Here is a 19,757-nt window from a genome sequence, read left to right as displayed (position 1 = left end):
GCTGTATCTGTTAGCTGTTTAATCTGCGCAGTTAGATTGATCTAGTTATCTAGATTGCGATTTGTTTCCCAGTGTAATCTTTACGTGCCTTAACTAAAGCACTCCTTCTGCTGAATCACCTCTAAATTATTTACACATTATTCACTTTGCGTGTTTTTAGGAATCCGCTAGCTTAGCGTAGCTACTAGCTCTTAGCCGATTTAGCATGGCGGCTTCTCCTGTCTCTCCTGCACTTTTCTGCTCTGGGTGTGAAATGTTTAGTTATTCCTCAGCCTCCTTTAGCAGTAACGGTACTTGTAATAAGTGTAGCTTATTCGTAGCTTTGGAGGCCAGGCTGGGCGAATTGGAGACTCAGCTCCGCACCGTGGAAAATTCTACAGCTAGCCAGGCCTCTGTAGTCGGTGCGGACCAAGGTATCTTAGCCGCCGTTAGTTACCCCCTGGCAGATCCCGAGCAGCCGGGAAAGCAGGCCGACTGGGTGACTGTGAGGAGGAAGCGTAGTCCTAAACAGAAGCCCCGTGTACACCGCCAACCCGTTCACATTTCTAACCGTTTTTCCCCACTCGACGACACACCCGCCGAGGATCAAACTCTGGTTATTGGCGACTCTGTTTTGCGAAATGTGAAGTTAGCGACACCAGCAACCATAGTCAATTGTCTTCCGGGGGCCAGAGCAGGCGACATTGAAGGAAATTTGAAACTGCTGGCTAAGGCTAAGCGTAAATTTGGTAAGATTGTAATTCACGTTGGCAGTAATGACACCCGGTTACGCCAATCGGAGGTCACTAAAATTAACATTGAATCGGTGTGTAACTTTGCAAAAACAATGTCGGACTCTGTAGTTTTCTCTGGGCCCCTCCCCAATCAGACCGGGAGTGACATGTTTAGCCGCATGTTCTCCTTGAATTGCTGGCTGTCTGAGTGGTGTCCAAAAAATGAGGTGGGCTTCATAGATAATTGGCAAAGCTTCTGGGGAAAACCTGGTCTTGTTAGGAGAGACGGCATCCATCCCACTTTGGATGGAGCAGCTCTCATTTCTAGAAATCTGGCCAATTTTCTTAAATCCTCCAAACCGTGACTATCCAGGGTTGGGACCAGGAAGCAGAGTTGTAGTCTTACACACCTCTCTGCAGCTTCTCTCCCCCTGCCATCCCCTCATTACCCCATCCCCGTAGAGACAGTGCCTGCTCCCAGACTACCAATAACCAGCAAAAATCTATTTAAGCATAAAAATTTAAAAAGAAAAAATAATATAGCACCTTCAACTGCACCACAGACTAAAACAGTTAAATGTGGTCTATTAAACATTAGGTCTCTCTCTTCTAAGTCCCTGTTGGTAAATGATATAATAATTGATCAACATATTGATTTATTCTGCCTTACAGAAACCTGATTACAGCAGGATGAATATGTTAGTTTAAATGAGTCAACACCCCCGAGTCACACTAACTGTCAGAATGCTCGTAGCACGGGCCGAGGCGCAGGATTAGCAGCAATCTTCCATTCCAGCTTATTAATTAATCAAAAACCCAGACAGAGCTTTAATTCATTTGAAAGCTTGACTCTTAGTCTTGTCCATCCAAATTGGAAGTCCCAAAAACCAGTGTTATTTGTTATTATCTATCGTCCACCTGGTCGTTACTGTGAGTTTCTCTGTGAATTTTCAGACCTTTTGTCTGACTTAGTGCTTAGCTCAGATAAGATAATTATAGTGGGCGATTTTAACATCCACACAGATGCTGAGAATGACAGCCTCAACACTGCATTTAATCTATTATTAGACTCTATTGGCTTTGCTCAAAAAGTAAATGAGTCCACCCACCACTTTAATCATATCTTAGATCTTGTTCTGACTTATGGTATGGAAATAGAAGACTTAACAGTATTCCCTGAAAACTCCCTTCTGTCTGATCATTTCTTAATAACATTTACATTTACTCTGATGGACTACCCAGCAGTGGGGAATAAGTTTCATTACACTAGAAGTCTTTCAGAAAGCGCTGTAACTAGGTTTAAGGATATGATTCCTTCTTTATGTTCTCTAATGCCATATACCAACACAGTGCAGAGTAGCTACCTAAACTCTGTAAGTGAGATAGAGTATCTCGTCAATAGTTTTACATCCTCATTGAAGACAACTTTGGATGCTGTAGCTCCTCTAAAAAAGAGAGCTTTAAATCAGAAGTGCCTGACTCCGTGGTATAACTCACAAACAGGTAGCTTAAAGCAGATAACCCGTAAGTTGGAGAGGAAATGGCGTCTCACTAATTTAGAAGATCTTCACTTAGCCTGGAAAAAGAGTCTGTTGCTCTATAAAAAAGCCCTCCGTAAAGCTAGGACATCTTTCTACTCATCACTAATTGAAGAAAATAAGAACAACCCCAGATTTCTTTTCAGCACTGTAGCCAGGCTGACAAAGAGTCAGAGCTCTATTGAGCTGAGTATTCCATTAACTTTAACTAGTAATGACTTCATGACTTTCTTTGCTAACAAAATTTTAACTATTAGAGAAAAAATTACTCATAACCATCCCAAAGACGTATCGTTATCTTTGGCTGCTTTCAGTGATGCCGGTATTTGGTTAGACTTTCTCTCCGATTGTTCTGTCTGAGTTATTTTCATTAGTTACTTCATCCAAACCATCAACATGTTTATTAGACCCCATTCCTACCAGGCTGCTCAAGGAAGCCCTACCATTATTTAATGCTTCGATCTTAAATATGATCAATCTATCTTTGTTAGTTGGCTATGTACCACAGGCTTTTAAGGTGGCAGTAATTAAACCAATACTTAAAAAGCCATCACTTGACCCAGCTATCTTAGCTAATTATAGGCCAATCTCCAACCTTCCTTTTCTCTCAAAAATTCTTGAAAGGGTAGTTGTAAAACAGCTAACTGATCATCTGCAGAGGAATGGTCTATTTGAAGAGTTTCAGTCAGGTTTTAGAATTCATCATAGTACAGAAACAGCATTAGTGAAGGTTACAAATGATCTTCTTATGGCCTCGGACAGTGGACTCATCTCTGTGCTTGTTCTGTTAGACCTCAGTGCTGCTTTTGATACTGTTGACCATAAAATTTTATTACAGAGATTAGAGCATGCCATAGGTATTAAAGGCACTGCGCTGCGGTGGTTTGAATCATATTTGTCTAATAGATTACAGTTTGTTCATGTAAATGGGGAATCTTCTTCACAGACTAAAGTTAATTATGGAGTTCCACAAGGTTCTGTGCTAGGACCAATTTTATTCACTTTATACATGCTTCCCTTAGGCAGTATTATTAGACGGTATTGCTTAAATTTTCATTGTTACGCAGATGATACCCAGCTTTATCTATCCATGAAGCCAGAGGACACACACCAATTAGCTAAACTGCAGGATTGTCTTACAGACATAAAGACATGGATGACCTCTAATTTCCTGCTTTTAAACTCAGATAAAACTGAAGTTATTGTACTTGGCCCCACAAATCTTAGAAACATGGTGTCTAACCAGATCCTTACTCTGGATGGCATTACCCTGACCTCTAGTAATACTGTGAGAAATCTTGGAGTCATTTTTGATCAGGATATGTCATTCAAAGCGCATATTAAACAAATATGTAGGACTGCTTTTTTGCATTTACGCAATATCTCTAAAATCAGAAAGGTCTTGTCTCAGAGTGATGCTGAAAAACTAATTCATGCATTTATTTCCTCTAGGCTGGACTATTGTAATTCATTATTATCAGGTTGTCCTAAAAGTTCCCTAAAAAGCCTTCAGTTAATTCAAAATGCTGCAGCTAGAGTACTGACGGGGACTAGAAGGAGAGAGCATATCTCACCCATATTGGCCTCTCTTCATTGGCTTCCTGTTAATTCTAGAATAGAATTTAAAATTCTTCTTCTTGCTTATAAGGTTTTGAATAATCAGGTCCCATCTTATCTTAGGGACCTCGTAGTACCATATCACCCCAATAGAGCGCTTCGCTCTCAGACTGCAGGCTTACGTGTAGTTCCTAGGGTTTGTAAGAGTAGAATGGGAGGCAGAGCCTTCAGCTTTCAGGCTCCTCTCCTGTGGAACCAGCTCCCAATTCAGATCAGGGAGACAGACACCCTCTATACTTTTAAGATTAGGCTTAAAACTTTCCTTTTTGCTAAAGCTTATAGTTAGGGCTGGATCAGGTGACCCTGAACCATCCCTTAGTTATGCTGCTATAGACGTAGACTGCTGGGGGGTTCCCATGATGCACTGTTTCTTTCTCTTTTTGCTCTGTATGCACCAATCTGCATTTAATCATTAGTGATCGATCTCTGCTCCCCTCCACAGCATGTCTTTTTCCTGGTTCTCTCCCTCAGCCCCAACCAGTCCCAGCAGAAGACTGCCCCTCCCTGAGCCTGGTTCTGCTGGAGGTTTCTTCCTGTTAAAAGGGAGTTTTTCCTTCCCACTGTAGCCAAGTGCTTGCTCACAGGGGGTCGTTTTGACCGTTGTGGTTTTACATAATTATTGTATGGCCTTGCCTTACAATATAAAGCGCCTTGGGGCAACTGTTTGTTGTGATTTGGCGCTATATAAAAAAATTGATTGATTGATTGATATGCCTGTCTTGAGGGACGGCATCTGTCAGCATCCTCTATGTTTGTTTCAATCCAGTACCATTGTATGGTAGAAGTTAGGTCCTCCTGAGTGTCATTTTTGCCAGTGCTTATCTCTGGATTCCACTGCATGAAGTGGACGAAAGTCTACAACTCTCCGTGGACAGGATGTCAGTTGGACGCACGCAGGTTACTTCCACAGCCAATGCTGGTTCCCATTTACAGCTGGATGGACTGAGCCCATGTAGATTAAGTGTCTTGTCCAAGGACACAGACGGGTAGCATGAGTGGGCTTACCTGTACCCTGACCATACCCAGGTCTCTATATTGGCAGGCTAGCTCCTTATTCATTCAGCTACTTTTTCTGCATAAGCACCGCTCAAATTTCCATGAAGTACAGTGATGGAAGCCACCTAAGAAGTGTTGCAGACAATTCTGCTGTTCTGTGTTGCTGCAGGCAGTAAGTGAATTGTGTAAAGTTAACTTCTCTTCCTGAATCTGGTACACAATCAAAGCATTTTAATATCAAAGAAGTGGAAGGTGCACCATAGTTCTCACTAGCGTTATAACAGAGTAACGGCTGATTATGCTGCTGCCTGAAAAATTACGCTACCTTTGGGCTGTTACGTTGTTTTCGAGGGTGTGGAGTTGTAGAAAATGATCATTTCTATACGTTGATTGTAGACCCGCTGCTTCTGATTCATAAGCAGCGGAACTGCAATTTATTCATCAAACTCCATCAAAGCCATTTATAGATGTCAGTCGTTACTCACCTTTCTGCTGATTAAAGTCGCTAACTGGGACTCTTGGTCTGTTGTTGGGGGCAGGAAACGAGAAACGTTCACTGTTTCACACCAGACAGTTTTTATTCATTCCTAAGGGCCCCTTCACACATAACACATTTGAAGCCGAGTGGTGCACGAAGGACGAATTGCATGCCACTTATGAAAAATCGGAGCCACCTCGTACAGCTGTCACCACAACCATTTGCACACACCAGCTCCCGAAAGACATCGAGTGCCCATTCGACCCCTCTCATGGGAGGTGTCTGTCAAATTGCAGGTGCCACACATGAGCATCCAACACGCCTCGGTGGGCACTTAGAAAAGGCGTGGCTATTCACACTCCCGGTGTTGCCGACCGACCGGTCCCCCTTAAAAATCAGTCCACCTTTTGCATCTATGCATGCCTCATTAGCCACGGTTCATGGATTAAAACCTCATTTCTGCTTAAAAGTGCACTCCAGTCATCATCTATCTCAGCGACATAACTAAAGCTTTTGTACAACAATCATTTAATTTTTGTACAACAATCATAAATTCAGCATTATTTCATTATAAAACATGGAGGAAGTGATCAGAGTGCCACGACTAAACAAGCTTCTAGCTGATGCATTCACTGCGTGTCAGTCATTTCAAAGCATCATGGAATTTTGCTGTTTCTGCTTAAAATGGCCTCCTTTCTACTTAAAACTGACTTTTGAATGATAAGAGGTTTTACCTTTATCATCTGATGGTTAATAATCCCATTAATCCATTTTATTGCTTTGGGTGAAGAGACTCCATTTCAGATGTGCTACTGTGGTTCGTCACCGGCACTAGGGTAGAGTTCAGCATTTGGGGCTCTTATTAATGTGCCTTTTTTGTGGGGCAATACGCAACAGTTCTCTTGCATGGACTGGACCATTAATGTCTCCTGCTTCGCCGGTTCATAAACTGAAGTTATGGTCCCTCAGGTAAAGGAAAAGAAATAATAATAATAATATTCTCCATTTGTGTTATGGGACTTGATTGATTAAACATCGTTCCACCTAATGCTCCAGCTCTCTGCCAAGTAAAGTTGGAAGGCTATTCAAAAATTCTGGAATCAATAACTTCAAAGCGGATCACTTTTGTAAAGCAATTGACACCTCTGGTTGTACTACAGAGGATCGAAGAAACTGTTATTACAAAGGAACAGTTTACGAGGTCTGTCCATAAAGTATCGTACCTTTTTATTATTTTTTTTAAACTATATGGATTTGATTCACATTTTCACGTCAGACAAGCTTGAACCCTTGTGTGCATGCGTGAGTTTTTCCACGCCTCTTGGTGACGTCATTCGCCTATGAGCACGCCTTGTGGAAGGAGTGGTCCCGCCCCGTCGGCGGATTTTCATTGTCTGGAAATGGCGGAATGATTTGGGGTTTTTTTCCATCAGAATTTTTTCAGAAGCTGTTAGAGACTGGCACCTGGAAACCATTCGAAAAATTTATCTGGCTTTCGGTGAAAATTTTACGGGCTTCACAGAGAATAAGGACTATTACTACAGCTTTAAGGATGGCCCACAATGGCACTCGGCGCGCCGGGTTCCGAGTCGCGACGACAGGCACGAACCAACGGATCATTTCTAAATGGATGGCTGTGTGGAGCTGGGACCGTCGTGTGCACTTTCTCTGGTTATCACAAGAGCTGGACATCAACCATTTTCTGGCAGATTTCACTTTTAACAAGAGATTTTGTCGTGGAAAGCCCAGCTCTCCACAATTTCTCTTATAACTCACTCGACTGGTAAGCATTGAAAGCCGAGATAGGCATGTCCGAACTTGTCCTCTGGCATGCCGAAACGGAGGTGTTCCTTTGTCTCGCTTCCAAAGGGAATCGGTCGTGACGTGTGAAGCCTCCGCGCGGCTTTCCATGACAAAATCTCTTGTTAAAAGTGAAATCTGCCGGAAAATGGCTGATGTCCAGTACTTGTGATAACCAGAAAAAGAGCACACGACGGTCTCGTATCCACAGAGCCATCCGTTTAGAAATGGTCCGGTGGCTTGTGCCGCGTTGTCGCAGCTTGGTGTGCCGAGCGTCCTTAAAGGGGTCCTTAAAGCTGTACTAACAGACCTTATTCTCTGTGAAGCCCGTAAAATTTGCACCGAAAGCCAGATAAATTTTTCGAATGGTTTCCAGGTGCCAGTCTCTAACAGCTTCTGAAAAAATTTTGATGCGGGAAAAAAAACCCAAATCATTCCACCATTTCCAGACAATGAAAATCTGACGACGGGGCGGGACCACTCCTTCCACAAGGCGTGCTCACAGGCGAATGACATCACCAACAGGCGTGGAAAAACTCACGCATGCGCACGAGGGTTCAAGCTTGTCTGTCGTGAAAACATATGAATCAAAATCCATATAGTTAAAAAAATAAAAAGGTACGATACTTTATGGACAGACATCATATAGTTTTCAGGTGAGGTTAGACAGATCTGGGTTCTCAAAGGACAGAGCTTGTGCGGGAGCACCATCCAAAAAGGACCTCAAACACAATTTACAATTATGTTTTATAGAATCATAGACTGCTCTTGTTACAATGGGTGGACCCAGATTTCTATTGGCTTACAGCAATCAAGAGGCGGTTCTCCAATGTCATGTGCTTGGCACGTAATAAAAAGGTTATGTCATGTTTTTAGGCCATGTACTAACTAGGTCAAAACTTGAAAGATGCAAAAACAAGACCTTGGGTTGGCGATTCAATTGACGAACCACTACCTGTTCATACATCTTTCATATGATAAGTGAAGGCTTGTAGTTACAAGATGTGCTTCTGTGCAGATAAAAGATTTTAACAAGAACACTGGGAATCACTGTGCAGATATAAGATTTCAGGAAGAACATATTGACCCAGTGCAAAGTTGCTGACTGTCATCGTTCCTCACCTCGCCTTCAGCAGGAATGTAATAAAGTATTATCATGGGTTAAAGTGTTGTAATCAATAATATTATATAATATACATGTTTCTAAGATAGATATTAACAATAATTTCAGGGATTTTCTGCTGTAATTATGGCATCAGATTAGTGCCAAAAGCACTTGCACAATAAAACGTGCATTTGGGCATATTATATTATTTCACACGTGTAGATAATAATCGCGAGTGTGCAAATTATCTCATGCACATGCCTGTACTCAGAGGAAACTACTCCCTGAGTGAGGGAAATAGTGCTGCTTGCGAGGAGGAATATGTGACCAGCGCTTCCCCGCCCTCTTGAAGTGCACTTGACTGCCCTCCTCTCAGACACGGAGGTCTGCTGAAATGAAGAAGACAATGGCGTCTGGGCAGAGGCATACACAGAAGAAGAAGAAGAGGTTCTTATTTAATGTGGGTAGCCAACAAAAGCCCTAAGCTTGTTTCCAGAAGGGCCCTCAGCCCATGTCTCGCATTCCTCCCCAGCACTCCTGTTGAAAGTGCCAGTTGGGAGCTTGGCTGCAGTCGGGAAGTGAATCACGGTCTGATTTGTCCCCCTGTCCGTTCAGACCCCCTACTTTCACTGCGCACGCGTCATTTCGGAACATCATTAGCATTTAACTGATTATCGCCTTGTTTCTGCTAAAAACTGCACTCCAGTCATCATCTATCTCAGCGTCAGATCTCTGAAGCTTTTCTACAACAATCATGTCCACATAAATTCAGCATTATTTAATAGTAAATGACAAAGTCCTAAAAATTGCTTTACATTAATAAAACCTGGTTTGTCTGACACTATACACCCAAACCGATCAAAGGGAATTGTGTTTATTAACTGTCAGATGACAAAGTAAAACCTCTTGAATCATGTGCAAACCATTACGCCACCACCTCCCTGAAGAAGACAACAGCGTCTGGGCAGAGGTCCTTGCCCAGATGTTGTCCGTGTCAGAGAGGAAGGCTGTCAATCAACTCTCGCTCTTCAGAAATGACCAATCACAGCAGAGCCAGTGCCGGCCGTGGTTTCCTCCCCCATAGTGCGGTGCCTTCAGCCCCTTGGTATTTCACACATTTTAATTTATTTATGCCATTTCAAATACAAAAAGGAAATCAGGCTTCTCAATATAAAAATTCCTGAAATTCCCTTCCTTAAACTCAAAGCAGATCTTTACAACTTGATATAAATTAATTAAAAATATAAAATTCAAGATGATGGGTTGCATAAGTAATGGGACACTTTGGTATAATACCTGTAAATAATCAGTTTTAATACCAGTTTTCTTCAGACAAGTCGAGGGATGGATATATGAACATTTCCAAGTCACTGAATATGTCTTGGACTTTATTTACATCAGTCATGAAGAAATACAAACAGTGTGATGCTGTATGGTAAATCTGTGTGGAGTAGACAGTTCTCAAAAACTGAGTGACTCTCTGGCTGTGATTGGAGAAATTCTGCATAGCACATGTTTTGCATTTTGTGTCCCCAGTTATACAGCTTCATGATGAGGTGGTATAGAGGAGGAGTTTCTTAAAAAGAAGACTTCAAAGTTCAGCTACCATTTACCAAAAGGTATATCTGAGATGCAAGCGTAGATTTGATGTTTTGGTTAAAGAAAATCCTCCTCTGTACCGCTTCATCATGAAGCTGTATAAGCTGTATAACGTATCTCTTCATAAAACAGTTAGTTTAGTTAGTTTAAATAACTTTGTCTTTTCATAGTGTTTTTTGTGGAGTGATACATTAGTTTAAAGTTATTTAAACTAAGGTGTCACTGCATAAAGCAAATTTTAAAAAATTATGGAGTGATACATTCCTTTAAACAACTTTAAACTAATATATTGCTCCATAAAAGAAATTCAAACATTTTTATGGATTGATTCTTTAGTTTGAAGATTGAAACACGCAACAAGTCAGACTCCAGAAACAATTTCAATTAAGTTGTCTGCTTTTTGTGAACAATCAAGAGAAATTTCTAGGATTATTTCATCATCACTACACTCACAGCATGAAGCTCTGCATTTTAAAGCTCATACTACAACCCAAACACTCACTTATGATTTTAAGTTCTTTCATAATTTAGACATCAAAAACACCTACAGACATAATTTTAACAAGAAACTTCAACCACCACAGCAATAGCATAAAACATTGTAATCTGCAGAATAAAGACTCATTTATTTGTCAGTACATTTTACCCCGAATGCATTGCAGTGGTCTAACTTGAAGTGGTGGCCTGTGATTGTTCACATTTCAGCGCATGTGCATTGGTATGCTAATCATGTGAATGATGTAGTGGGTACGGACTTTCTGATTGGCTGAGGATTTACATACTACCAGAAATATCCTACGAATAAAATACTCATGTCCTGGAAATGAAAACCACTAGACAACAATGGCTCATTGCTACTTCAGATGTCTTCACAGGAAGTGTCAGCCATAATTGCTTCTATAGTAGCGCCGTCAGGAATAAGGTGGATAGTTACTAAGAAAGCTAAGGCTAACATGCTAACTTTGTTTTGGATGTTGGATTGTTTTTTTTTTTTGTCTTTTTTTCAGACTGGGCAGTGGTTGTCATATTGGGTGGCCTGGGTGCAGGTATTAACTATGACTGGCATATTATAGGGGTGGGCAATATGACCTAAAATTAATAATGTATATTTTTCATTTTGTGAACGGACTGTTTTAGATTACTGTATTAAGGTTGCTGAATGTTTCAATTTTCAATTTATTTTCATTTATATAGCGCCAAATTACAAAAAAAGTTGGTCAAGGCGCTTTACATAATTAAGGTCTAACCTTACCAACCCCCAGAGCAAGCACACGGGCAACAGCGGCAAGGAAAAGCTCCCTCTGATGATTTGAGGAAGAAACCTCAAGCAGACCAGACTCAAAGGGGTGACCCTCTGTTTTGGCCATGCTACCGGCACAATTTACAACCTGACCTTTTAGTGCCGTAGCTTTAGCTTTTATTCAGGAAATTTTTCCATAATCATTTCTGGTCCAGTAGTCTGTGATATTGTATGGAGTTGTGGTCAGCTGATATGGAAACGGTTGACTGAAACAAACATGGGCAAAATAAGTAAAAATGAAACTGAGATTCACTCATTGAGTCAAAGTTCCTGGGAAATGGGAGCATACTTCAGCTTTGTTGACAGAATGAAACCTCATGGGACTATGTAGTTGAAACATCCACTGAGATCCGGCCTCTTACCTCCAGTATTTTAAAACAGAACTGCTTGTGTGTCTTTGTCAGGTGTCCGTCTCATGTGGAATACCAGATTTTCGCTCCAGAGATGGAATTTATGCACGACTTGCTGTCGACTTTCCTGATCTTCCAGACCCTCAATCTATGTTTGACATAGAATACTTCAGGAAAGACCCACGACCCTTTTTCAAGTTTGCTAAGGTTGGTTTCCTCTTTGAAATTATTTGAATGAATGAATGCAGCATCTGCAGTGATAAATAGTGATGTAAAGTTGAATTAATATATAGGATAGTTATGGTGTTTTTGCAACTGAATGAATATCGCTACTAGAAGAATGATTTTAGGAGGGTAGTCCGGACTTTACATTTTTGAATCCATCGCATCTGGGTGAAGTCTGAGTCACATATTAAGGTCTATTTCTGTGAGATTAGTCTTATATGGAGAGGTGGAGTAATGTAATTTTTATCACAGGACGTTTTGGCTGATTGGCACATAAGAAATCTTAACATAAATGACGGAGATGGGAGAGGCTGCTAGGGGTGGTGGGAAATTGATTTCTTAGATGCATTATGATGTGGACGTGGATGATTCAGAATCTATTCAAAAAATTTGAATATCTTTTAGAAACAGTAATTTCAGGGGTCTGCTGGCTATTGTTAAGGAGCACTTTTTATGTTCCTTATGTACAGATGAGAAAATTATTATTCCTCTATGGAATGTCACATTTTCTTCAAAATTTTACCGTGATTTATTTATACAAAATTATACAAAATGAATTAAAAGATCAAAAGACACAATAAAAGAGTAAAAACATAAGCGTAAAAAGAATAAAAAAGCACATAAAAACATAATATACTAACGATAAGACTGGGAAAACAGGTAGGTCTTAAGTCTAGACTTAAAGGTCTCCAAAGAATCCGACAGCCTTATTTGCACAGGGAGATCATTCCACAGAACAGGGGCACGATAAGAAAAAGCTCTGCAACCTGCAGACATTTAATTCACCTTAGGAACACAAACAAGTCCTGCACCCTGCGAACGCAAGACCCGAGCCGGTACGTAGGGCTCAACCAGGTCAATCAATCAATCAATCAATTTTTTTATATAGCGCCAAATCACAACAAACAGTTGCCCCAAGGCGCTTTATATTGTAAGGCAAGGCCATACAATAATTATGTAAAACCCCAACGGTCAAAACGACCCCCTGTGAGCAAGCACTTGGCTACAGTGGGAAGGAAAAACTCCCTTTTAACAGGAAGAAACCTCCAGCAGAACCAGGCTCAGGGAGGGGCAGTCTTCTGCTGGGACTGGTTGGGGCTGAGGGAGAGAACCAGGAAAAAGACATGCTGTGGAGGGGAGCAGAGATCGATCACTAATGATTAAATGCAGAGTGGTGCATACAGAGCAAAAAGAGAAAGAAACAGTGCATCATGGGAACCCCCCAGCAGTCTACGTCTATAGCAGCATAACTAAGGGATGGTTCAGGGTCACCTGATCCAGCCCTAACTATAAGCTTTAGCAAAAAGGAAAGTTTTAAGCCTAATCTTAAAAGTAGAGAGGGTGTCTGTCTCCCTGATCTGAATTGGGAGCTGGTTCCACAGGAGAGGAGCCTGAAAGCTGAAGGCTCTGCCTCCCATTCTACTCTTACAAACCCTAGGAACTACAAGTAAGCCTGCAGTCTGAGAGCGAAGCGCTCTATTGGGGTGATATGGTACTACGAGGTCCCTAAGATAAGATGGGACCTGATTATTCAAAACCTTATAAGTAAGAAGAAGAATTTTAAATTCTATTCTAGAATTAAAAGGAAGCCAATGAAGAGAGGCCAATATGGGTGAGATATGCTCTCTCCTTCTAGTCCCCGTCAGTACTCGAGCTGCAGAATTTTGAATTAACTGAAGGCTTTTTAGGGAACTTTTAGGACAACCTGATAATAATGAATTACAATAGTCCAGCCTAGAGGAAATAAATGCATGAATTAGTTTTTCAGCATCACTCTGAGACAAGACCTTTCTGATTTTAGAGATATTGCGTAAATGCAAAAAAGCAGTCCTACATATTTGTTTAATATGCGCTTTGAATGACATATCCTGATCAAAAATGACTCCAAGATTTCTCACAGTATTACTAGAGGTCAGGGTAATGCCATCCAGAGTAAGGATCTGGTTAGACACCATGTTTCTAAGATTTGTGGGGCCAAGTACAATAACTTCAGTTTTATCTGAGTTTAAAAGCAGGAAATTAGAGGTCATCCATGTCTTTATGTCTGTAAGACAATCCTGCAGTTTAGCTAATTGGTGTGTGTCCTCTGGCTTCATGGATAGATAAAGCTGGGTATCATCTGCGTAACAATGAAAATTTAAGCAATACCGTCTAATAATACTGCCTAAGGGAAGCATGTATAAAGTGAATAAAATTGGTCCTAGCACAGAACCTTGTGGAACTCCATAATTAACTTTAGTCTGTGAAGAAGATTCCCCATTTACATGAACAAATTGTAATCTATTAGACAAATATGATTCAAACCACCGCAGCGCAGTGCCTTTAATACCTATGGCATGCTCTAATCTCTGTAATAAAATTTTATGGTCAACAGTATCAAAAGCAGCACTGAGGTCTAACAGAACAAGCACAGATGAGTCCACTGTCCGAGGCCATAAGAAGATCATTTGTAACCTTCACTAATGCTGTTTCTGTACTATGATGAATTCTAAAACCTGACTGAAACTCTTCAAATAGACCATTCCTCTGCAGATGATCAGTTAGCTGTTTTACAACTACCCTTTCAAGAATTTTTGAGAGAAAAGGAAGGTTGGAGATTGGCCTATAATTAGCTAAGATAGCTGGGTCAAGTGATGGCTTTTTAAGTAATGGTTTAATTACTGCCACCTTAAAAGCCTGTGGTACATAGCCAACTAACAAAGATAGATTGATCATATTTAAGATCGAAGCATTAAATAATGGTAGGGCTTCCTTGAGCAGCCTGGTAGGAATGGGGTCTAATAAACATGTTGATGGTTTGGATGAAGTAACTAATGAAAATAACTCAGACAGAACAATCGGAGAGAAAGAGTCTAACCAAATACCGGCATCACTGAAAGCAGCCAAAGATAACGATACGTCTTTGGGATGGTTATGAGTAATTTTTTCTCTAATAGTTAAAATTTTGTTAGCAAAGAAAGTCATGAAGTCATTACTAGTTAAAGTTAATGGAATACTCAGCTCAATAGAGCTCTGACTCTTTGTCAGCCTGGCTACAGTGCTGAAAAGAAACCTGGGGTTGTTCTTATTTTCTTCAATTAGTGATGAGTAGAAAGATGTCCTAGCTTTACGGAGGGCTTTTTTATAGAGCAACAGACTCTTTTTCCAGGCTAAGTGAAGATCTTCTAAATTAGTGAGACGCCATTTCCTCTCCAACTTACGGGTTATCTGCTTTAAGCTACGAGTTTGTGAGTTATACCACGGAGTCAGACACTTCTGATTTAAAGCTCTCTCTTTCAGAGGAGCTACAGCATCCAAAGTTGTCTTCAATGAGGATGTAAAACTACTGACGAGATACTCTATCTCCCTTACAGAGTTTAGGTAGCTACTCTGCACTGTGTTGGTATATGGCATTAGAGAACATAAAGAAGGAATCATATCCTTAAACCTAGTTACAGCGCTTTCTGAAAGACTTCTAGTGTAATGAAACTTATTCCCCACTGCTGGGTAGTCCATCAGAGTAAATGTAAATGTCATTAAGAAATGATCAGACAGAAGGGAGTTTTCAGGGAATACTGTTAAGTCTTCTATTTCCATACCATAAGTCAGAAAAAGATCTAAGATATGATTAAAGTGGTGGGTGGACTCATTTACTTTTTGAGCAAAGCCAATAGAGTCTAATAATAGATTAAATGCAGTGTTGAGGCTGTCATTCTCAGCATCTGTGTGGATGTTAAAATCGCCCACTATAATTATCTTATCTGAGCTAAGCACTAAGTCAGACAAAAGGTCTGAAAATTCACAGAGAAACTCACAGTAACGACCAGGTGGACGATAGATAATAACAAATAAAACTGGTTTTTGGGACTTCCAATTTGGATGGACAAGACTAAGAGACAAGCTTTCAAATGAATTAAAGCTCTGTCTGGGTTTTTGATTAATTAATAAGCTGGAATGGAAGATTGCTGCTAATCCTCCGCCCCGGCCCGTGCTACGAGCATTCTGACAGTTAGTGTGACTCGGGGGTGTTGACTCATTTAAACTAACATATTCATCCTGCTGTAACCAGGTTTCTGTTAGGCAGAATAAATCAATATGTTGATCAATTATTATATCATTTACCAACAGGGACTTAGAAGAGAGAGACCTAATGTTTAATAGACCACATTTAACTGTTTTAGTCTGTGGTGCAGTTGAAGGTGCTATATTATTTTTTCTTTTTGAATTTTTATGCTTAAATAGATTTTTGCTGGTTATTGGTAGTCTGGGAGCAGGCACCGTCTCTACGGGGATGGGGTAATGAGGGGATGGCAGGGGGAGAGAAGCTGCAGAGAGGTGTGTAAGACTACAACTCTGCTTCCTGGTCCCAACCCTGGATAGTCACGGTTTGGAGGATTTAAGAAAATTGGCCAGATTTCTAGAAATGAGAGCTGCTCCATCCAAAGTGGGATGGATGCCGTCTCTCCTAACAAGACCAGGTTTTCCCCAGAAGCTTTGCCAATTATCTATGAAGCCCACCTCATTTTTTGGACACCACTCAGACAGCCAGCAATTCAAGGAGAACATGCGGCTAAACATGTCACTCCCGGTCCGATTGGGGAGGGGCCCAGAGAAAACTACAGAGTCCGACATTGTTTTTGCAAAGTTACACACCGATTTAATGTTAATTTTAGTGACCTCCGATTGGCGTAACCGGGTGTCATTACTGCCGACGTGAATTACAATCTTACCAAATTTACGCTTAGCCTTAGCCAGCAGTTTCAAATTTCCTTCAATGTCGCCTGCTCTGGCCCCCGGAAGACAATTGACTATGGTTGCTGGTGTCGCTAACTTCACATTTCTCAAAACAGAGTCGCCAATAACCAGAGTTTGATCCTCGGCGGGTGTGTCGTCGAGTGGGGAAAAACGGTTAGAGATGTGAACGGGTTGGCGGTGTACACGGGGCTTCTGTTTAGGGCTACGCTTCCTCCTCACAGTCACCCAGTCGGCCTGCTTTCCTGGCTGCTCAGGATCTGCCAGGGGGTAACTAACGGCGGCTAAGCTACTTTGGTCCGCACCGACTACAGGGGCCTGGCTAGCTGTAGAATTTTCCACGGTGCGGAGCCGAGTCTCCAATTCGCCCAGCCTGGCCTCCAAAGCTACGAATAAGCTACACTTATTACAAGTACCGTTACTGCTAAAGGAGGCCGAGGAATAACTAAACATTTCACACCCAGAGCAGAAAAGTGCGGGAGAGACAGGAGAAGCCGCCATGCTAAATCGGCTAAGAGCTAGTAGCTACGCTAAGCTAGCGGATTCCTAAAAACACGCAAAGTGAATAATGTGTAAATAATTTAGAGGTGATTCAGCAGAAGGAGTGCTTTAGTTAAGGCACGTAAAGATTACACTGGGAAACAAATCGTAATCTAGATAACTAGATCAATCTAACTGCGCAGATTAAACAGCTAACAGATACAGAAAAACACCGCTGTGCTCCGGAACAGGAAATGAAAACTGTCAACCTACAGAGGGCTGAATTCAAAGACATCCTAAAAATCAAAGTGAAAAAATGATGCAGCAGGGCATGTCCATTTTGCTAAAATGTCATTGCAGCAACTCAAAATGGTACTCGGTAGTAAAAAGTGTTTTTTTTTGGTTTTTGTTTTTTTTTATTGATTGATTGATTGTGGTGTGTATTAAAGCTAGTATGGTAACTGCTTTACATATATGAGTACAGTGCAAAGAAAAGTCTTTCTTGGACAACTTTATAGCAAGCTTGACAAATCCTTGTTTGGGTTGGTTCTTCCTTACAGGAGATCTATCCTGGCCAGTTCCAGCCTTCACCCTGTCACAAGTTCATTTCTTTGCTGGATAAACATGGGAAGCTGCTGCGCAACTACACACAGAACATCGATACGTTAGAACAAGTGGCTGGTGTTCAGCGGATTATCCAGTGCCATGGTAAGTGCTTTCTCTAAAGATGTCTCTCTTTTTGGTCTTTTTCTTTTTTAAATATATAAGGTAAATAACTTTTTTTTCAGGGTCGTTTGCAACTGCATCGTGTCTCGTCTGTAAACATAAAGTGGATTGTGAGGCTATAAGGGAAGACGTCTTGAACCAGGTATTTGCTGAACTATTAAATGTGAATGACACTTCACATTTAATTGCAATATTTAGCACTGCATTCTCAAAAAGCCACGACATATTGTATGAAGCAAAGCAAACACAAGGTTTAGCTGTAGTGCAAACTGATTTGTGTTGATGCGGTCAGGCTGAGACAGTGAAATTTTACATGATTGTAGCTTTGTTGCATCACATTGATGCACTAAAATGTCAGCAAATAGAAGTAAAGTACAAAGTAGAACTGCTGCTTTTGTGGATGCTGACTGTAGTTTGACTGCAGTCTCAGTGTTGGAATTTGACCAATATAGAGTTGCCCTTAAAATTTTTCTCCAGGCTGTCCCTCACTGTCCACGGTGTCCAGACATTTCTTTGGCAATCATGAAACCAGACATTGTCTTCTTTGGTGAGAATCTTCCAGAAATGTTTCATAGAGCCATGAAGCAGGACAAAGATGAGGTGGACCTTTTGATAGTCATTGGTTCTTCACTGAAAGTTCGACCGGTTGCCCTGATCCCAAGTATGTTGTAGTCGCACACATTTTTCTCGTTTGTCTCTGTCAGATGCATGCAGCACATTTTATTGTGTTTGTAGTAAATCTGAAGGTGTTTGTTTTGTCCAGATGCCATTCCTCATGACGTGCCTCAGGTCCTCATTAACAGGGAGCAGCTGCCTCACCTCAACTTTGATGTGGAACTGCTTGGGGATTGTGATGTCATTGTCAATGAGCTGTGTCATCGATTGGGTGGAGACTTTGAACAGCTGTGTTTTAACACTGTAAGACTCACTGAGATCACAGAGAAGCCTCCCCGATTACCTGAACAGCCACCACGTGAGGCCTTGTCCACTTCAAGCAATGCAGCACCGGAGGAGCAGAAGCAGTGCAGCACTGGCTCTGTAACCGAGCCTTCAGAGCAGACGGAAAATGTCAGTGTCCATGCTGGTGACCACGTAGCGCCTCCAGAGCCTTGTCCCAATGCTCAGTGTCCCAGCGAAGAGACGGCCGAGCCTTTAGAGTCACCAGCTGAAGATGCCGCTGATGGAAAGAGCCAGAACCCCAACCTTGATTTTCATAGGCGACGTTGGATGAGTCAACTTAACAGAAGTCCAATCAGCAAGCGCCTTGAGAGTAAGCTTTTACATCGTGACGTCTTAACTGAGCTTGAAGTTGCTCTGCGTGCGCAATTATTGGGAAAGCTGTGTTGCTGAGGATTAATCTTATTGGTGAACAAATGCAGTGCTCTCAGTCATTCCAAAATGTTAATAAACCTCAAACCTTAATGTTTAACAAAGCAAAAGTAAGTTTGGGCTTTCTCACGGGAACGTGTGCAGTTAATGGGCAACTATTCTTGTGCAGAATTTTGAAAAATGAAAATTTTACCATCTCACTTATTTATTTTTGTTTATTGGAGTAGGATGACATATCAACAAAACACTTTTGACATTTTCAAACATATTCAGTGACCAGTATGGCCGCCCTTCTTTTTCAGTAACTGTCATGAACCTTCCATCTATGGAGTCTGTCAAATGTCTGTCAAATTCTTGATCGGTTGATCAACATTTTGTGCAGCAGTGATCACAGCCTCCCAGATGGTGTCCAGAGGTGGATTGTTTTCCCTCACTGTAGTGCTCACATTTAACAAGGATCCACAAGTTCTCAGTGGGTTTAAGTCCGATGATGAAGGGGGCCATGTCATGATTCTGTCACCTTTGAGGCCTTTGGTGATTGGCCAAGCAGTGGAGCTTGGATGCATTTTGATGGAGCATTGGCCTTGAATGATAGTCATTTTCCTTGAAGAAAGTATCTTCTAAAAACTGGCAGCAGGTTTGGGAGTTGATTTTTAAGTCTATTTTCAATCTGAAAAGGTCTTAATGAGCTCATGCTTCGTAATAGCGGCCCATACCAGTACCCCTCCCCCGCCTTGCTGGTATTTGAAAGTGGTGCTCTCTGTCCATTT

General features: G+C 41.3%; 1 protein-coding gene across 1 annotated transcript in view; it reads left to right on the top strand.

Moving 5' to 3' along the window:
• sirt1 (sirtuin 1) overlaps nucleotides 1–19,757 on the top strand; it is a 32,769-nt gene that overhangs the window by 5,136 nt on the left and 7,876 nt on the right. The window contains exons 4-8 of the mRNA XM_034184923.1: nucleotides 11,551–11,703; nucleotides 17,493–17,640; nucleotides 17,721–17,800; nucleotides 18,136–18,319; nucleotides 18,422–18,928. Coding sequence (XP_034040814.1) covers nucleotides 11,551–11,703; nucleotides 17,493–17,640; nucleotides 17,721–17,800; nucleotides 18,136–18,319; nucleotides 18,422–18,928 — 1,072 coding nt within the window. The remainder of the gene's footprint in view (nucleotides 1–11,550; nucleotides 11,704–17,492; nucleotides 17,641–17,720; nucleotides 17,801–18,135; nucleotides 18,320–18,421; nucleotides 18,929–19,757) is intronic.

The sequence above is a fragment of the Thalassophryne amazonica genome, chromosome 13 (assembly GCF_902500255.1).
Source record: "Thalassophryne amazonica chromosome 13, fThaAma1.1, whole genome shotgun sequence".
In the NCBI taxonomy this organism is placed as follows: domain Eukaryota; kingdom Metazoa; phylum Chordata; class Actinopteri; order Batrachoidiformes; family Batrachoididae; genus Thalassophryne; species Thalassophryne amazonica.
The sequence above is the reverse complement of the archived record's forward strand: the minus strand, read 5'-3'. Positions and strand labels throughout refer to the sequence as shown.